Source organism: Neoarius graeffei, chromosome 4 (genome assembly GCF_027579695.1).
Source record: "Neoarius graeffei isolate fNeoGra1 chromosome 4, fNeoGra1.pri, whole genome shotgun sequence".
In the NCBI taxonomy this organism is placed as follows: domain Eukaryota; kingdom Metazoa; phylum Chordata; class Actinopteri; order Siluriformes; family Ariidae; genus Neoarius; species Neoarius graeffei.
The window spans coordinates 4,230,720-4,252,179 of NC_083572.1; the positions used below are offsets into that span (position 1 = coordinate 4,230,720).

The following is a 21,460-nucleotide window of genomic DNA, read 5'->3' on the forward strand; positions in this document are numbered from 1 at the left end:
AGGGTCGCAGGAACACTGTGACTCCACATGCACAGAACCCACTGATTTTATATCGAGTCTGGCCTCGGGATTTGTGTTAGCGAACCTTAAGTCAAATCTTTTGCTGTCGAGAGGTTCAAGATGCAGCTTCAACTCCGGTGGATACGAGCAATCACGCACTCTGATTGGCTACTCTAATCAGATACGAGGATATCAGCTCATATACCGTGAGGAGAGTAAAAACTAAATGGCGGAGCGTGTTGCTGAACCAACCGAGGACGAAATAAAAACTCTATTTGAAAACAAGACCCTAAAAAATACCAAAAAAAAGAAACAATATGGAATGAAAGTATTTGATGTTAAGAACGAATGGTTTTTTTGAGAATTATTATTATTATTATTATTATTATTATTAAGTATTTTTCACAAATTGCTCCTGTCATTTCACCGGTTTGTTTACATTCTAAGCGGAAATGATTTTGTCAGACGTTTTGAATAAAGTTTTATTTATCAAATTTGCAAAAAAATTTTAATAAAAATGCTCCGTTTCTCAAAATCCAGTGAATGTGGAGAGAATTAAACAGTTATTCCACAACTTTTACGCGCCTCGTCGGCTATCGGCTCATGTACGACTCGATTCTGTGGAATAACTGTTAAATATTTCGCTTCGTTAAGTAATCAGTGTGTAGGAGTGAGATACGCTACAGGAAATGAGGAAAAAAAAAGTGTGAGCTTTCACTAGTCTGTGTCCGGTCCTTTCATTCACAGTATTTTCTCCCTCTCCCTCTCTCTCTCCCTCTCTCTTTCTCTTCCCATCTCCCTCTCACTTTCTCCCTGTCTCTCTCTCTCCCTCCCTCTCTCTCTGTCTCTCTCTCTCCCTCTGTCTGTCTGTCTCTCTCCCTGTCTCTCTGTCCGTCTATCTCTCCTTCTCTCTCTCTTTCTTCCCATCTCTCTCTCCCCCTCCCTCTCTCTCTCCCTCTTTCTCTCTGTCCGTCTGTCTCTCCTTCTCTCTCTCTCCTTCTCTTCCCATCTCTCTCTCCCCCTCCCTCTCTCTCTGTCAATCTCTCTATCTCTCCCTCTGTCTGTCTGTCTGTCTGTCTGTGTGTCTGTCTGTCTCTCTCCCTCTCTCTCTCTCTCTCTCTCTCTGTCCATCTGTCTCTCCTTCTCTCTCTCCTCCCATCTCTCTCCCTCCGTGTCTCTCTCTCCCCCTCTCTGTCTCCCTCCCTCCCTCCCTCCCTCCCTGTCTCTCTCCCTCCCTCTCCCTCCCTCCCTCCCTGTCTCTCTCCCTCCCTCCCACTCTCCTTCTCTGTCTCTCTCCCTCCCTCTCTCTCTTTCGCTCTCCCTCCCTCCCTCTCCGTCTCTCTCCCTCCCTCCCTCTCCGTCTCTCTCCCTCCCTCCCTCTCTCTCTGTCTCTCTCCCTCCCTCTCTCTCTCTCCCTCCCTCTCTCTCTGAAACACACTGAAAGGGGAAACAGTCATGCACATGGCAGCGTCTGGTCTCGTCTGTATCCACGCTTTTCCAGAACAGAGTGTTGCTGAACAGAGTGCACTGTGAGAGTGAAACAATGGAGTGAATGAGGTTCCAGAGAAACACACTGGGTTTAGTTTAATTCCTGCGCTGGCTTTGAGGATCTGAATTTCAGGACTTTTTGCTGACGAGGCCCAACAATTAAACTGATTACTGACTCAACATGGAGGCGTCTTAAAACACTACGACATCATCGTACAGTTCCTGAAGACATTTATACCCCAGAGTATCGATCACTGTTTTCAAAACCACGAGCAAAACACTTATTTTTAAAAAAATGATGAAAACTGGATTCCACGATACTTTTATTTCCGGTTTTGAGAATATAAATGATTTTAATTCGAATAAATTAAAAGAAAAAGATTACAGTGTACAATTTTAATGATAGTTTTAACGTCAAACCAGCAGCTTCCAGGGTTTGAGTTTGCAAGTGTTTTATGGAACAATACTCAGAAAAGTGTGTTCTGTAATTTAGTACAATATCGATATGATATATTTATTATCACCCAGCCCAGGGCGGCACGGTGGTGTAGTGGTTAGCGCTGTCGCCTCACAGCAAGAAGGTCCTGGGTTCGAGCCCCGGGGCCGGCGAGGGCCTTTCTGTGTGGAGTTTGCATGTTCTCCCCGTGTCCGCGTGGGTTTCCTCCGGGTGCTCCGGTTTCCCCCACAGTCCAAAGACATGCAGGTTAGGTTAACTGGTGACTCTAAATTGAGCGTAGGTGTGAATGTGAGTGTGAATGGTTGTCTGTGTCTATGTGTCAGCCCTGTGACGACCTGGCGACTTGTCCAGGGTGAACCCCGCCTTTCGCCCGTAGTCAGCTGGGATAGGCTCCAGCTTGCCTGCGACCCTGTAGAAGGATAAAGCGGCTACAGATAATGAGATGAGATGAGATCACCCAGCCCTGATTTAAAGGTTTAAAGATTGGATTCCTTATTTATTTATTTATTTATTTTTATTTTATTTAAAATCACAATTAAACGTTGTATAAACCTGTAGTTAAATTGTTGTACAGTGCTGCGTTTTGTGGAAACGTCCCTCAGAATAATCGCCAACAAAATGATGAGGTCGATATCAGGATTAACGATGTCACTTCTTTTCTGAGAAACTGCTCATATTGCGATATTTTGTTTAAAGCTGTACTGCCTTTCAAGTGTCGGTCATAAAAAGAAGAATTTTCCCCGACACCCAAATATTTTTGTTTAGTGACCGAAAGCTACTGAATTCGAATCACAGACTTCCGATTTTATTAGTTTTTTTTTAAATAGAACAATTAATGAATTTATCTCCACATGGCCCTAAATTCTCCGCTATTTTTTCCTGCTTCACCATGACCCGATTCTAGATACTACGTCATGCATCTTGTCACGTGGTGGGCTTTCCCCGTTCACGCAAGGCATTGTGGGATACAAATTTGAAACAGGAGTGAAAAATGGAGGACGTGAGTGTGCGAATGAAACGTGAAAGAGTGACTACAGTAACGGAAAGAAAGCGAGAAGAAAAGACGTTATGTTCTATACGAAGAAAAGGAAACGCAGGACCGAACTAATAAATATGGGCGCTCAGCGAGCACCTCGGTGTGATCAGCTGTTCGTTTAGCGACAGAATGATGGAACTGTCAGTGCACGCTCAAAGGGAAACCTGCACATGCGCACACACACACACACACACACACACGGACTTCCTCTGTCTGCTTGACTGCGCGAAGCGAGCGATTTCATGCACATTATTTGCTTTAATCCCCTCAAATTAAATAACTTCCCAGCCACAGAACAGAATGGCCTGATATTTTGTGAGATATTACAGAAATAAACATATTTATTTTTTTCACGGCCCGATTTCCATCAAATCCTGCGCTCTGATTGGCTGGTGAGCGGGTCCGTATCCTACGGTATGGATCCCAGTTACGGACCCTGGTTACGGACCTCTGGCGACTCACTCGTTCACATCAACAAACGTAGTAGCAATTTTTGTCAACATTTATTTTCGCATTTCTCAGGAGAATAGCATTAATTTTACAGCATGGATAGCGATAACGACAGTGTCCACAGCGAAAGCGAGTTTTACTACCCTGAGGAAGAAGAAATAAAAGAAAATATTTCAGGAGAAAGCTAAAAACCTGTAACTGTTGCTAACGCCGAGCAAAAACATGGCTGAATCCAGAATGACTCAATTTTGTATAAATAGGGGACGACATAGGCGGCAAAATGTAGTTTTTTCCTGCCATGGAAGTGCACTTGTATACCGAGGAGGAAGCCATTTGCATTACAGCCGTGAATGAGGATTCAAAATGGCGGCTCAGCTCGGTTTTCCTTTTCGGGTGCTCTCGTTTTCTGTTAGAATTTGGTAAAGAAAAAAACTAAATATATTATTTACCAGCTTAAGGTTGGTCTGTATGGTGAAATACCGTGACCTCGGCCTTGGATACTGGCCTCGGCCCAGAGGGCCTCGCTCAGTACTTTCAAGACCTCGGTCACAGTATTTCACCATACGGACCTCCCAGCTGGGAAATAACATATATATCACAATCACCACATTTCATACGGAACTACAGTTCACCGAGTTTATGAAATCAAAAGGCCGTCTAGCTTTAATAAAATAAAAACTGAATGGAAGCAGCTAATTTGATGTTAAAATAGTGAAAAGTTCAGATTTTTTCTGCCCTTTTCAATGTTAAGTTTTAAGTGTATTTTCTATTTTTGAAAAATAAACATTTTATTATTATTATAAAAACTAAAAAAGACGAAGTAAAATCACTGAATCATTTATCTTTTTAATGGATTACGGTATCGCTACGACAGCGTATTAGGGTAGGTTTAAAAAAATCTTTTCTCTGGTCCTGCTTTTGTGTTCTCATTTCTTTCTGTGTAAGACCAAAACATTAGGTGTAGAACTCCATCATCGACTCGCTATCGTGGAGTCGAGCACATGGGTTCTAAGGCTAAGATAGCTAAGCGCTAGCTAGAATGATTTTGTTATCCGTCCAGAAAAATGACACGTCATCTCTCTAACCTTGCCCTATTTTGCCGTTGCAAGATACTCACTAGGCAGGCTTTCCATTTCTTTTCCGCTGGCGGGAGGGCGGAGTCCGCCATTTTCACCCACACTGACTTCCGGAATCACAAAATGTGGGACACTTTTTATCTCGACAAAACATACACACAAAATACACGGTGTGTGTGTGTGTGTGTGTGTGTGTGTGTGTGTGTGGCACTGAAACATCTCAAAATTCTAAGAGCAACAGAAATAGAACATTTTATCCAGAATTCAACTTTGCACTCAGCACCTTTCAGTTTCACAGTGATGATTATACCGAGGTGTGTATTAACTGAGTCATCATCAGACATTAATCATTAAGAGAAAAAAAAAAGATTAGCACTGTGTGTTAGGCGTGTGCACGTGTAATTATTACAGGATTTACAAATAAAACACAGGAGTTTCCTGTTTGTGAAATATGAAATAGGTGTGCACCTGATAAACGGGAAAAATTTAGTCACGATAATTCTGTTAACTTTTTATCATGTTGCACAGGACTGTCTAAAATACAATACATATGCATTTTGTTTGTTTCTACAGTGCCTTGCAAAAGTATTCACCCCCTTGGTGTTTGTCCTGTTTTGTCGCATTACAAGCTGGAATTAAAATGGATTTTTGGAGGGTTAGCACCATTTGATTTACACAACATGCCGACCACTTTAAAGGTGCACATTGTTATTTTATTGTGACACAAACAATAATTAAGATGGAAAAAAAAACAGAAATCTGGAGTGTGCATAAGTATTCACCCCCTTTCGTATGAAATAAGAGCTGGTCCAACCAATTCACTTCATAAGTCACATAATTAGTTGATTAAGATCCACCTGTGTGCAATCAAAGTGTCACATGATCTGTCACATGATGTCTGTATAAATCCACCTGTTCTGGAAGGACCCTGACTCTGCAGCATGACTAAGCAAGCAACATGAAAACCAAGGAGCCTCCAAACAGGTCAGAGACAAAGTTGTGGAGAAGTATAGATCAGGATTGGGTTATAAAAAAATCCCAAACTTTCAATATCCCATGGAGCTCCATTAAATCCATTATAGCAAAATGGAAAGAATATGGCACCGCTACAAACCTGACAAGAGAAGGCCCCGCCCGCCAAAACTCACAGACCGGGCAAGGAGGGCATTAATCAGAGATGCAACAAAGACACCAAAGGTAACACTGAAGGAGCTGCAGAGATCCACAGCAGAGATGGGAGTGTCTGTCCATAGGACCACTTTAAGCCATACACTCCACAGAGTGGGCGGGGCTTTATGGAAGAGTGGCCAGAAAAAAAGTCATTGCTTAAGAAAACACGTTTGGAGTTTGCCCAACAGCATGTGGCAGACTCCCCAAACACATGGAAGAAGATTCTCTGGTCAAATGAGACTAAAATTGATCTTTTTGTCCATCATGGGAAACGCCATGTGTGGCGCAAACCCAACATCCTGAGAACACCATTCCTACAGTGAAGTATGGTGGTGGCAGCATCATGTTGTGGGGATATTTTTCATCTGCAGGGACAGGAAAGCTGGTCAGGACTGAAGGAAAGATGGATGGCATTAAATACAGGGCAATTCTGGAGGAAAACCTGTTTGAGTCAGCCAGAGGTTTGAGACTGGGACGAAGGTTCACGTTCCAGCAGGACAATGACCCTAAACATACTGCTAAAGCTACACTGGAGTGGTTTAAAGGAAACATTTAAATGTCTTGGAATGGCCGAATCAAAGCCCAGACCTCAATCCAATTGAGAATCTGTGGCATAACTTGAAGATTGCTGCACACCAACACAACTCATCTAACCTGAAGGAGTTGGAGCAGTTTTGCCTTGAGGAACGGGCAAAAATCCCAGTGGCTAGATGTGCTAAGCTAATAGAGACATACCCCAAGAGACTTGCAGCTGTAATTGCAGCAAAAGGTGGCGCTATAAATTATTGACTTTGGGGGGTGAATACTTGTGCACATTCCATATTTCTGTTTTTTCATCTTAATTATTGTTTGTGTCACAATTAAACAGCAATTTCACCTTTAAAGTGGTCGGCATGTTGTGTAAATCGAATGGTGCTAACGCTCCAAAAATCTGTTTTAATTCCAGCTTGTAATGCGACAAAACAGGACAAACACCAAGGGGGATGAATACTTTTGCAAGACGCTGTATTTACATCAATAGAGGAAGGAATAAAACACACCATATCATGCTGTGATAGGAAATTAATCAGTGATAAATGAAGGCACTGTTACCACACTGAGGTTCATCATTTTCTCGAAAAGCACATCCTGGAGTGTTCTATTCCTCTTACACCACATCAGTTTGCTGAAAATGGCGTCTTTTTGCTCGTTATTGAATTTAATGTGACAAAAAAAAACAAAGTCGCACACTGACACTGGAGACTCCTTCCATAAATGTTAAAAAAAAAAGTCTCCTGACAGAAAACTTCGCACAACATTGACGATTTCTTTTCATCTCTTTATGTGGATGTGGAGCGTCCGTCTCGTTGACATCCCTGTGAATGAGCTGTTACTATAGAAACGATAACGTAGAAACCTGCATGATAAACCTTCTGACCAATCAGAATCCAGAATTCAGCCACGCCTTGGTGTCACATGATGCATTCGTGTTGTTGACATTATTCTCTGGTTGGGAGAGCAGTAAAATGTGTCCCAGTTTCCTGATACAGTTCTTAAGCTTCGCTCGCTCCAGACTTCTGGACTCTGCAGTCATGGGCGTTTCTCGGATAATCCCTGATCCCTTACGAATCAAACCACTTTTGTCCAAACGACTTCCCCAAACATCATTCCTGAACGATCTTTCTGTTCAAATCACACACCAGGAGGTTGAGTTTTAACGAGGAGGCGTTTGCCGTCCACCAGAGACCCCATTCGCTGTTTCAGAGCTCGCGATGTCGCTCAGGGAAACCGAACCTGATGATTAGCGCTCACTTAACAAACACTGACGCGTCCGTGGAGCGCGAGGAGATCCGGTTCCTCCCAGCTCTCTGTCTGTCTGTGTGTGTGTGTGTGTGTGTGTGTGTGTAATGTCTCAGTTCTGTCAGTGGAGCTGGTTCTCACGCTGGGATTGGGTATCTGCTCGTATCACAGAATCAAACTGCCTCGTGTAGTCACTTTTTTGCGAATGTCGTGTTTTTGAAATGTCACTAGTTCAGTAAGTATTTGCACCCAATTATTCATAATGAATATACACACTCACTGGGCGCTTTATTAGGAACACCCATACCAAGCATCAAATCACGCAGATACGAATCAAGAGCTTCAGTTAATGTTCACGATGTTCAGACATGAGAATGGGGGAAAATTGTGATCTCACAGTGAAGTGTGACTTTCTTTCACTGTGGCATGGGTGTTGGTTTGAGCCAGATGAGTATTTTTGGTTTGAGTATTTCAGAAACTGAGGATCTCTTTCCTGGGGTTTTCACACACCCACTAAACAGTCTCTAGAGTGACACAGAATGATACGGAAAACCAAAAACAAACATCGAGTGAATGAGCGAGTGACAGTTCTGTGGGCGGAAACAGGAAACGCCTTGGAAAAGAGTAATCAGGAAATGGACAGATTTGAGGTGGTTCGAGCTTTTTTGCCAGGAAGGATATAGTAACTCATATAATCACTCTTTACAACCATGGTGAGCAGAAAAGCATCTCAGCATGCAACAGAAAACAAAAGAACACATTGGGGTCCAGTCCTGCAACCAAGAACAGCGATCTTAGAATCAGGAACACATTCCTATTAAAGTGGCCGGGGAGTGCATGAGACAAATTTGACATTTAATTTAATATATAATTAATTGTAAGAAAATAAAACGCACCTTTATTAAAATATTTTTTTCCAAAAATATCATGATATTCAAATGTTTTGTTGATGTTACCTTAATAATAATAATAATAATAATAATAATAAAACTGTATTTATGTATCCCTTGTTGTCCATTTAAAATGTATCTCAGTGTGCTTTACACTGATTTAAAAACAGAAATAAAGAAAAAAATACAATTTCTTTTGTAAAACAAAAAAACAACAATAATTTAAATAATATTAATGTGCCAGTAATAGTCACACAATAATGAACATGATTTTTTAAAAATAATTAGTGCATTTTAAAAATCAATACTGGATCCAGTTACTGTGTCTAATTGTAGAATTAGTGACAAATATTTTTTGGTTAAAAAATTATTCCTTACAGCCTTTTATTTTTCTTAATAATTGTCAAAGCGGTGGATGTTTTAAGATGTGTAGCTGTTTTCCATTGCCGTTACCTGTTTTACGAGGTGTCTGATTTCATTTGTGGATTCCTGAATCTCTTGAACAAATCTCCATGTTATTAAAGGAGAACTGAAGTCATTTTTAAACTTGCTTTATTTCTTAATTAACGTGTTATTCAATTGCGAGTAACCTTATATCGTGACTCGTATTGGCAACTGATTGCAATTAAATATTATACTTATCGGCCTATTCGGTTTTTAGCCGTGTTGAATTTAGTTCGTTTGGTCCACGGCAGGCGTCGCTTATCCGCACGATCTTCACGAGACTTGTGCGAGACTTCGAAACGTGAAGCGTCAGCCAGGTGTCAGTGCCGCCATTTTGAAAACTGTTTTCCAAACGAAATATTGCACAAAAACGAGTTTAAAATGACGATTACTGCGTACTTTTTTCAAACTTTCCTGATTGCTATCAAAACAAACAAAACTTCCAGCTTGATTACGTCAGCATTCGAAAGAGTGCGCACACGTCTTTTGACAGCTTTGGCAGATGTTGGTCACTTCTTTGATTTCCGCTGTACATTTTACTTCCGTCCTACGATGTCTCGCACAGGTCTCAATGAATCTTGTTTACGGCCATTGCTTTGCCATATGGACTGATATATTACAGAGCATATTTCACACACTCAGAACTTACTATAGCATTCCTATATTTAATAACATGAGATAAATAAAATTTTGATAATAAAAAATTTGCCTTCAGTTCTTTAAAGGAGCTTGGCTTCTGTGTGACATCGTATTTGTGGCCTGGTGAAACAGGAAGTCGTGGATGATGGTAAGAGTTCCTAAAAACAAGAAAAGAAAAATATAAATGAATGAGAACGTACTTCGCTTAATCTCTGTTTTGTTCATAAGAATTTCTAGAGGCGGCAGTAATTTTGAGAATGGAATTTATTCAGAAACAGATGAACTGCTTTATGAGACGTTGAGCTGATTTAGTGATAACGTGGCTACAGTTTTGTGCCGTTGAATAACTCTTGACAGGAAAACAGCAATGAAAGATGGAGTAACCTCATGTGTGTCGATTATCACGGTGTATCATCTAACAGATTGCGAGGACGCCTCATTTTTTCACGTTTACTGAATACTTCAGATCTGATCCAACAAAACACGAGATGACAATATGAAGGAGGTATTCTAAATATTCCTGTGTGCCCGTGCCAGCGCATTGTTCTCTGAAGGTTTGCAGTGTTTCGGTATCAGTTTGCAGGTTTCAGCATGTCGATGGAATGACACTGTACCTGTCTGTCTGTCTGTCTGTCTGTCTGTCTGCCAGGTGGTGTGTGCGCGGAGGTGAGGAGGCCCTGCCGGTTCCTGGTCCTGATAAATCCTCAAAGTGGTAAAGGTCAGGCCCAGGCTCTGTTCAACAGCCACGTGCAGCACATGCTACAGGAAGCTGAGATCACATACACACTTCAGGTTACAGGTGAGAACACACACACACACACACACACACGGGTGCATGTCAGTATTTTAAGACATGATCTTATTTCTAGTTTACTTGTTGCTAACTAGCTAATCAAACTAGCATTGAGTTTATAAAGTGTTTTGTCAAATATAGTTTTTAAACATTTTATTACGTCGTATGACATCATCTCAAAGCGTGGAACACTGTGAGGAAGAGAAACAGCAAGTGATCAGATCAGAAGGTGACACTTTTAGATTCAAGTGTTCGTGATCACCAAGAACAACACTGGACGGGAATGAATTTGTTCGTAATATCTTTTAACAAACATTGACATAAGAAATGCAATCGAAAACGTTTCGTTCCTGATTTTGTTCAAATTCACGTACATACTGTACAGTAATCTGAATCTAGGATCCAGTGGTGCTTGAAAGTTTGTGAACCCTTTAGAATTTTCTATATTTCTGCATAAATATGACCTAAAACATCATCAGATTTTCACACAAGTCCTAAAAGTAGATAAAGAGAACCCAGTTAAACAAATGAGACAAAAATATTATACTTGGTCATTTATTTATTGAGGAAAATGATCCAATATTACATATCTGTGAGTGGCAAAAGTATGTGACCCTTTGCTTTCGGTATCTGGTGTGACCCCCTTGTGCAGCAATAACTGCAACTAAACGTTTGCGGTAACTGTTGATCAGTCCTGCACACCAGCTTGGAGGAATTTTAGCCCGTTCCTCCGTACAGAACAGCTTCAACTCTGGGATGTTGGTGGGTTTCCTCACATGAACTGCTCGCTTCAGGTCCTTCCACAACATTTCCATTGGATTAAGGTCAGGACTTTGACTTGGCCATTCCAAAACATTAACTTTATTCTTCTTTAACCATTCTTTGGTAGAACGACTTGTGTGCTTAGGGTCGTTGTCTTGCTGCATGACCCACCTTCTCTTGAGATTCAGTTCATGGACAGATGTCCTGACATTTTCCTTTAGAATTTGCTGGTATAATTCAGAATTCATTGTTCCATCAATGATGGCAAGCCGTCCTGGCCCAGATGCAGCAAAACAGGCCCAAACCATGATACTACCACCACCATGTTTCACAGACGGGATAAGGTTCTTATGCTGGAATGCAGTGTTTTCCTTTCTCCAAACATAACGCTTCTCATTTAAACCAAAAAGTTCTATTTCGGTCTCATCCGTCCAGAAAACATTTTTCCAATAGCCTTCTGGCTTGTCCACGTGATCTTTAGCAAACTGCAGACAAGCAGCAATGTTCTTTTTGGAGAGCAGTGGCTTTCTCCTTGCAACCCTGCCATGCACACCATTGTTGTTCAGTGTTCTCCTGATGGTGGACTCATGAACATTAACATTAGCCAATGTGAGAGAGGCCTTCAGTTGCTTAGAAGTTACCCTGGGGTCCTTTGTGACCTCGCCGACTATTACACGCCTTGCTCTTGGAGTGATCTTTGTTGGTCGACCACTCCTGGGGAGGGTAACAACGGTCTTGAATTTCCTCCATTTGTACACAATCTGTGTGACTGTGGATTGGTGGAGTCCAAACTCTTTAGAGATGGTTTTGTAACCTTTTCCAGCCTGATTTTGGGGAAGCTATGGCCTAATGGTTAGAGAAACAACCAAAAGGTTGCTGGTTCGATTCCCTGGACTAGCAGGATTGGCTTAAGTGCCCTTGAGCAAGGCACCTAACCCCCAACTGCTCCGGCAAGAGTGGTGGCGTACCTTGTGTCTGATTAGCCAAAGAAAAACTGATGTGATTATCAGTTCGGGCATTGAACCCGACCAACTGAACTGAACTGACTGACCAGCCTGATGAGCATCAACAACGCTTTTTCTGAGGTCCTCAGAAATCTCCTTTGTTCGCGCCATGATACACTTCCACAAACGTGTTGTGAAGATCAGACTTTGATAGATCCCTGTTCTTTAAATAAAACAGGGTGCCCACTCACACCTGATTGTCATCCCACTGATTGAAAACACCTGACTCTAATTTCACCTTCAAATTAACTGTTAATCCTAGAGGTTCACATACTTTTGCCACTCACAGATATGTAATATTGGATCATTTTCCTCAATAAATAAATGACCAAGTATAATATTTTTTGTCTCATTTGTTTAACTGGGTTCTCTTTATCTACTTTTAGGACTTGTGTGAAAATCTGATGATGTTTTAGGTCATATTTATACAGAAATATAGAAAATTCTAAAGGGTTCACAAACTTTCAAGCACCACTGTAATTCTTGTTGAGTTTTTGTGATATTATAAACAGATTATGCGGTCAAGAACGCAATCCAAATCCAAGAAAAACCCCACATCCATAAATTACGTAGCGGGTGACTATAAAATGGGGAGGAGTTAAGATGTGTCGTGCCTCTGTTCGCCGACACTCTGCAGTGGCCGAGCTGCATTAGTGGAAGATTCAGCGCAGCGCATGCTGTGTTTCGGAGGCGCTCTTTGACTATTTTTTTCTTTGCATTTTGTTGAGTTTGCATGGAGTTTTCTGGGCGTGGCTAAATCGAAATGTGTCTTGAAGACGCTTGATAATTTACACGTGATTGACACGACTACAAAGAAACTCAGCGAAAATTCAGTCAAATTTGGCCAAAAACATTTACAGACAACATGTTTGCAAGTTGATGCTCAGTTTGTTTGGTTTATTATTTTTTAAAGTAACTAATAATATTTCAGGAAGTTGTATGTGCTCGGTTTTTTTTTCCTGGTGGTTCAGTAGGTTTTACCTTGCAAACATTTTCACCTGGAACTAATTTGTTTACATCAGCAGCTGTTCCATGGCGGCAGGAATTTGTTTTCTTTTGTTCTTCCGAGGCGTTTTACCTTTGGCAGGTCGTTCAGGTGCATTTTTACTGGAGAACTGACAAAACCCTAAGGATTAAAAGTTTATTACACGCAGATGAAAGTTAAAGTAAAGTGATTTTACACTGAAGTTTTCCATCAAACGCATTCAGTCTGTTTCTATCTAGGGCGGCACGGTGGTGTAGTGGTTAGCGCAGTCACCTCACAGCAAGAAGGTCCTGGGTTCGAGCCCCGTGGCCGGCGAGGGCCTTTCTGTGTGGAGTTTGCATGTTCTCCCCGTGTCCGCGTGGGTTTCCTCCGGGTGCTCCGGTTTCCCCCACAGTCCAAAGACATGCAGGTTAGGTTAATATGGGACGGCCTTGGGCTGAGGTGCCCTTGAGCGAGGCACCGAACTCCCGACTGCTCCCCGGGCGCTGTTAGCATGGCTGCCCACTGCTCTGGGTGTGTGTGTGTGTGTGTGTGTGTGCTCATTGCTCACGTGTGTGTGTTCACTGCTTCAGATGGGTTAAATGCAGAGAGGAATTTCACAAGTGTGTGATGAATAAAGTTGTGCTTTCTTTCTTTTCTATCTCAGAGCATGTTTTACTGACGCAAGTGTTTTACTGGGAAATTCGCCACTCGCCACTGGTATTTTTCATCCGAGCTCCATCCGGGACATGGAGAACCAAAACTGTGACATAACTCTCTATACGTCACTCGTGAGGAAATCGATGATAAATTTTTTGGGATAAATTTGGGTCCTTTTTGTTTGTGAATGTGTCGATATAATAAAAAGAAAATCACACATGGACTTGAAGATATGAAGTTTATCTTCTCGTATTGAGAAACTCACATTTTTCCTACGAAATACATCACGGATCTGAGCGACATATTTAAATAATATCGGCTGGCTTTTTTCGTGGTCTATCAGATATATTCCATTCAGCTAGCATGATACTGAATGAGTCGAAGATGAGTAGCTGAATGGAATATATCCAATAGACCATGAAAAAAAGCCAGCCAAAATTATTATTATTATTATACATACACTCTTCATATCAGCATTCTCAAAGGCCAACGTGAGCTTACCCGCGACTTGGTGCTTGTAGCGTAGCAGTCCAATTAGCTTCTACCTGGCGTAGTAGTAGCGTTAGCAAAGGCCAACACTAGCTTACCTGCAACTTGGTACTGTTAGCGTGGCAGTCCAGTTACCTTCTAGCCGGTGTAGCATTAGCGAAGGCTAATGCTACTGCAGTCAAGTTATTATTCTCATCTCATCATCTGTAGCTGCTTTATCCTGTTCTACAGGGTCGCAAGCAAGCTGGATCCTATCCCAGCTGACTACGGGTGAAAGGCGGGGTTCACCCTGGACAAGTCGCCAGGTCATCACAGCACTGACACATAGACACAGACAACCATTCACACTCACATTCACACCTACGCTCAATTTAGAGTCACCAGTTAACCTAACCTGCATGTCTTTGGACTGTGGGGGAAACCGGAGCACCCGGAGGAAACCCACACGGACACGGGGAGAACATGTAAACTCCACACAGAAAGGCCCTCGCCGGCCACGGGGCTCGAACCCGGACCTTCTTGCTGTGAGGCGACAGCGCTAACCACTACACCACCGTGCCGCCCCCAAGCTATTATTATTATTATCATGATCTTCCCTGTGTAATTTACTGAGTTACTTTTCAAATCAGCATCGACAGCTACACACACACACACACACACACACCGAAGTGACCTGGCAGCCAAAATTCTCTCTAAATCTTCCATATTTTTTTTTAACATAGCCAACCTGGCGTCCATGTTTGTTTGTTCACAAATTGTCACAGTCACTCGCTAGTGTGGAAGTTTCACAGCTCCGACGTGTCTCTTTTCCAGTTTTTCAATATCCGTTGGTATGTTTTTCTCTTATAAATATGCATGAAGAATATCTAATGAAGTTTTGGTAGCCTTTCAGGTGTTCAGCACGTCTTCGGTTTCAGTTTATTTATTTATTTGCTGCTTAATCCTCGCAGTAGCACTGGATTCGCCTCGTCTTCTCTCTCTCCCGGCCGACAAAGAAACGGCTGACCGCGTGCGCAGCAGAAAAGTTGTGTCATTGGATATTCGCATGAGCTCTGACGTGTGACATTGTGTTGTCTTGGCAACGTGCAATATTATAACAATATCGCATGCTCATTCTCCATTGGGGAGAGTGGCGTAATACATGGAGGATAAGCAATATGCTAACAATATTGCATGCCATCAATAAACCCGCTAGAAGGGAATAGGACACGTTTTATTCCATGGAAAACGTGTCCTGTATGAATAATAATTCCTGATATTTCACTCTGATGATTTCACTCCCCGTGTTTATTTATATATATATATATATATATATATATATATATATATATATTTTTTTTTTTTTTTTTTCTCACCACTTGAAGATAAACTTCATATCCTCGCACCAGTGTGTAATATCCTCCATGTATATATAAAATCACTTTTCACAGAAGTCACGAAGTGCTTTACAGGCACCATTATACAGCACACAGCTGGAAACAGGGGTCAAAGCAGCTTTATAAAATAAACGGCAGTAAGTTTGAACTCCTTTCTCAGACACACAAGTACACAGAGAACACGTTCACACTGAAATGAGAATGATTTTCGTCAGCTGTCGCTCGGTCCTGTGTGTTAATGAGACAGAGCCACAGTGACCGCTCGAGACCGGCCTCGCTCTCTTACACAACACCGAATGGTGACACAGGAACACTGACCTGAGCTCTGTTACAGAGCACAGCATAGTAAAGCACGTCTTTATCTAATCCAGACTCTGTGTGTGTGTGTGTGTGTGTGTGTGTGTGTGTGTGTGTGTGTGTGTGTGTGTGTGTGTTGAGAGGTTAATCCAAGTCATTCTGCAGGGTAACTGAGTCCAAACAAGTCTCGTTTTACTCAGAATAGCAAATTACCCCCTTTATTTCTGCTATTTCTCTCCATCCATCTCTCCCTCCTGCTCTCTTTCACTCTCTCACACACACACTCACACACACACACACACACACACACACACACACACACAGAGTCAGAGGAGAAGGGAGGATGACCAGGCAACAGAATGAAGATTGAGATTTAGAGTTAATGGCAGACACAGACGGATAAATCTCGAACCTTTAATGGTTCCTTGGTCGTGCCTCTAACGCAACTTGTAAAGCTCCTACAGGATGTGGAACCTGAGAATGAGTCCCGATCAGACAGGGTTCTGAACTAGATTCAAAGGAAATAAAGAACCCAGAATGATGCAAAGAACCCTTGAAGAAGACCGGAAGAGTGCGTTTGTTTATTGTTTTTTTTCTCCATCTATTAGAAACTCATCTCATCTCATTATCTGTAGCCGCTTTATCCTGTTCTACAGGGTCGCAGGCGAGCTGGATCCTATCCCAGCTGACTACGGGTGAAAGGCGGGGTGCACCCTGGACAAGTCGCCAGGTCATCACAGGGCTGACACATAGACACAGACAACCATTCACACTCACATTCACACCTACGCTCAATTTAGAGTCACCAGTTAACCTAACCTGCATGTCTTTGGACTGTGGGGGAAACCGGAGCACCCGGAGGAAACCCACGCGGACACGGGAAGAACATGCAAACTCCGCACAGAAAGGCCCTCGCCGGCCCCGGGGCTCGAACCCGGACCTTCTTGCTGTGAGGCGACAGCGCTAACCACTACACCACCGTGCCGCCCTCTATTAGAAACTATATAAATTAAATCAAAGTAACTCTATAAACTGTATAATAAACTGAAAGCAAATTCAGTCTGTAAATCAGTTGGATAAATCAATCAATTGGCAATGCATGATAGAGAGCCATAGTGGATAAAAAACAGACTGAAAGATATTTAAATTACTGTATGAGAGAGAGAGAGAGATGCAAAAACACAGCATAAGAAAGAAAGAATGAGGGAGAATAAAAGACCAGAAAAGCAAGAAACAGAGGGAGGGATAGAAGAACGATAAAAAGAGAAAAAGGTCCACATAAAAAATAATATAAAGGAGAAGAGGGAAGGAAAAGAGAGAAAAAAAGATAACATCAGGAGAGAAAGACTTTAAAACATAGATAGATAGATAGATAGATAGATAGATAGATAGATAGATAGATAGATAGATAGATAGATAGATAGATACTTTAAAACAGAGAGAGATGCAGAATGTACTTTATGATAATATGGATGGGGTGGCACGGTGGTGTAGTGGTTAGCGCTGTCGCCTCACAGCAAGAAGGTCCGGGTTCGAGCCCCGGGGCCGGCGAGGGCCTTTCTGTGTGGAGTTTGCATGTTCTCCCCGTGTCCGCGTGGGTTTCCTCCGGGTGCTCCGGTTTCCCCCACAGTCCAAAGACATGCAGGTTAGGTTAACTGGTGACTCTAAATTGAGCGTAGGTGTGAATGTGAGTGTGAATGGTTGTCTGTGTCTATGTGTCAGCCCTGTGATGACCTGGCGACTTGTCCAGGGTGTACCCCGCCTTTCACCCGTAGTCAGCTGGGATAGGATCCAGCTCGCCTGCGACCCTGTAGAAGGATAAAGCGGCTACAGATAATGAGATGAGAATGAGATAATATGGATATTTTATTTCAGTATAAATCATCTTTGCTGCTTTGCTTCAACTTTGTTGTGTATCTTTATTGATTAACGAATTATTATTATTATTATTATTATTATTATTATTATTATTATTATTGTGTGCTTGCCAAAGGCAAAAGGCAGGCACACTATTGTTCTTCTTAAGTTTGCTTATTCTGCCTTATTCCGATACGTTTTTTGGATCCACTCCTCCTCCTAGGACGTTTGAGATAGAGACACCGTTCCAACTCTGAGACGTCTGGCCTGAAGTGGTGTAGTGTGCTTATATACAGCTTTTGGATCAGCGCGCCCGTTCTCTTGTTCTTGTCATTTTTCTTTTGTTTTTTTCCCATAGAGAATAAATAGGGCTCATGAATCGAATCGTCCTACTCGGACACGCTCCGTCGCAGATGCACCAAACCTCATGTGATACTTCAGGCCAAGTCCCCCGACACATACATGCAATCGGTTCTGACCCGCACTCATATTTTTCCTTTCTTTTTGCTCATCCCTTTTTCCTCCATAAGCTTGCATTGATTTTTGGCCCCATTGAAAATGAATGGTGTTTCAGGAGAAAAACTTTCACTCTCCATCAGTTTTTTTAACCAAGTGACCAAACTTCAAGAAACTTCACTCGATGCCTCAGGCCAAGTCCCCGCACAGATCCATCCCCTCATCTGAGACCTGCACTCGTCTTTTCCATGGTTTTCACGCATCTCTTTTTACCTCCATAGGCTTCCATTGATTTTTGGCCCCATTCAAATGAATGGAGTTTTGCTCAGTAACACTTCACCACACATCCACCAAACTTCATACGGCACCTCAGGCCAAATCACCATCACACACGATATCGGTTCTGACCCGCACTCGGCTTTCTCTCGCCTTTCATCTGTCCATTTTGCCGCTAATCAGTGGAAGCTTGACAGAGTCGTTCCTCCCTTCCCCCATAGGTGATGATGCTTTTGGCAAGGATCTGCTCATCTGAGACTTTGACAGCAAATCAACTTCAACTCAATGGCCACTTTATTAGGAATACTTACACGCACACACGATAGCAATTAGCATATAAGCATTCACGTTAGCATGTTACCCATTACGATATCATGCCTGCTGTTAGCTTGTGAGTTGTTAGCATGTTCACCATTAGCATGTTATCATGAGAGCTGTTAACATGTTAGGATTAGCATGGTAGCATGCAGAGTTCGCATGTTTGCTGTTAGCGAGTTCGCCTGAGCATGTTAGCATGCTAACTGTTAGCATGTTAGCTGTTAGCATGTCACCCTCAGCATGTTAGCATGCTAAAAGTTAACATACTATCCATTAGCATGTTAGCCTGTTAGCTGTTAGCATGATAGCTGTCAGCATATTTGCCTTAAAGTGTTAGAATTTTAACAAATAGCATGTTAGAATGCTAGCTGTTAGCATGTTATCTATTAGCATGTTAGCATTAACATGTTAACATGCTAGCTTTTAGCATGTTAGTATGCTGTTAGCATGTTAGTATGCTAACTGTTAGCATGTTGGCATGCTAGCTTTTAGCATGATAGCTGTTCTGCTGCAGCTCAGCAAGCACACTTTGCATTTTCTCTGCGGAAATGCAGTCTAGTTATTATTATTATTTACATGCACACTGTTTTCCGTGACACTCAGCATTGTCGTTGTGTGAGTGCTGCCAAAACAGTAAGTGTGATAAATGAGGGCAAGAGAGAGGAAATCGTGAAAGAGAGGAATAATGTGGGGAAAAAATATAAGAAAGAAGTCAAGGAGAGAGAAAAACAGAATATAAATCTGAGAGACTCGGACAGATAAAGAGAAGAGAAAAGGGTGGGGTGAAGCCTCACTCACAATCCGCCGTACGGGCTGCTACGGGCAGTCTACGGTAAAAAATTTGGCAAAACCGTGCTTGAGACTTGCGTGACACTTGCGTGTGTTCAGTGCCGTAGAAGGTCGCAGACTGCCCGTGGAGACTTTTAGTTCTGCACATGTAAATTCTACGGGTCTTGCAACAAATCAAGAACGCATACACTACGTACGGGACCCGTGCTCCTTTTGTACGCCTGAACCGAGTCAGCAGCACGGCTAGTAGGGGCTTTTTGCAATGACAGGAAGACGCATGAGTGGCGCGCAGTCATTGTATGCGTGACGTGCCTCAGAAATACTACACAAGTATTCCACACTTGCTATTTGTGCGGCCCACAGGACAGAAGTGCATCTCACGTTCTATCTGCACGCAACACAAGGAGCAAGACTCTGGGTATATATATATTGGGGAGGAACCAAGGAACCAATCATGTAGCGTGTAGCATTGTAGAAGGGAAGAAGACCACCTCATTTGCTGTTTTTATTTGAGTGTATGTTAATTTACTATGCAAACGTCAAATAATAAAACGTCAGTATAAGGGAATAACGCATTTTAGTACATTGTAAAAAAAATCCCAACTAAATAGCCCAACAGTTTGAGCACTGAAACACACTGTGACTCCGAGCTGCTGTCCTGCTCCTGCTGAATGGTGGGACGGGGTGTCGGGAAGTCCTTGTCCTCATCACTGAGCATGGCACAATGGCCTGACAGCGATGATGGGATTGCAGTGTCCTCACTTCTGGGCGTCATTAGCTGAAACGTACATGAAAATCAGCATCTATAATATTAATAACATAAGCATATAGATACTGAAATGAACATTTAAAGCACGTGTATTTACCTGTGGAAATCCCTCTGGCGGGCTGCTGTGCCTTCTGCCGGCTTGAAGGCAGACTTCTCAATGTCCGTGCAGAGAGAAATTCATTTTTCCCACGCCTCAAGGAAGTCAGGTGTGCAACCTGTACTTGACAAGTACTTTGCCCGTACTCCTCCTCCAAACTTTCCCCCGGGTTCACCACGGCCCTGCGGCACGGCTGTGAGCTACCAAACCCTGCGACCCGTGCGTGTCCAAAACACTTACGGCAGGTTGTGAGTGAGGCTTGAGACAGACCGAAATCCGAAAGACTTAATCAACACTTATGTACATTCTCGCTGTGAGTCAGCTCTGTGTAAACAGGTGGTTTTTAGGTGACCACACCTTCACCTACAGCTCAGATTAGTGTTGGATAACAGGCGTCTGTAAATATGCAGAAATCTAAGCTACATGTTACACCACAAGCAGAGCTACAAGCTATATTCATTTTATAAAAACAGTCTGCAGTTTCTTAGCAAAGTTACAAGTTAATATGTAGTTTGGTCACCAGTCTACAAGTTATACTACAAATATGTAGGTTTTTATCTTTGCCCAAACCATGATACTACCACCTCCATGTTTCATATACTGGATAATGTTATTTTATTAATACATAGTTTGTTGATAAAGCTCCATGTTACTCTACAAATATGTAGTTTATTATAAAGCCACAAGTTCATTCATCTCATCTCATCATCTCTAGCCGCTTTATCCTGTTCTACAGGGTCGCAGGCAAGCTGGAGCCTATCCCAGCTGACTACGGGTGAAAGGCGGGGTTCACCCTGGACAAGTCGCCAGGTCATCACAGGGCTGACACATAGACACAGACAACCATTCACACTCACATTCACACCTACGCTCAATTTAGAGTCACCAGTTAACCTAACCTGCATGTCTTTGGACTGTGGGGGAAACCGGAGCACCCGGAGGAAACCCACACGGACACGGGGAGAACATGCAAACTCCGCACAGAAAGGCCCTCGCCGGCCACGAGGCTCGAACCCGGACCTTCTTGCTGTGAGGCGACAGCGCTAACCACTACACCACTGTGCCGCCCCAAATATTTCCTTTGTTAGCAAAAACTACAAGTCAGTTTATAAATAGATTTTGTT

At 42.5% G+C, this 21,460-nt stretch overlaps 1 protein-coding gene and 1 long non-coding RNA gene across 2 annotated transcripts in view; one reads left to right on the plus strand and one right to left on the minus strand.

Moving 5' to 3' along the window:
* Nucleotides 1-21,460, plus strand: part of LOC132884747 (sphingosine kinase 1-like) — a 47,242-nt gene that overhangs the window by 12,450 nt on the left and 13,332 nt on the right. Inside the window, exon 2 of the mRNA XM_060918651.1 lies at nt 10,079-10,228. Coding sequence (XP_060774634.1) covers nt 10,079-10,228 — 150 coding nt within the window. The remainder of the gene's footprint in view (nt 1-10,078; nt 10,229-21,460) is intronic.
* LOC132884267 (uncharacterized) lies at nt 19,963-20,637 on the minus strand. Its single transcript, XR_009654431.1, has 2 exons — nt 20,337-20,637; nt 19,963-20,248 (listed from the first exon to the last, which is right to left on the minus strand). It is a non-coding gene; the product is annotated as an uncharacterized LOC132884267 (long non-coding RNA).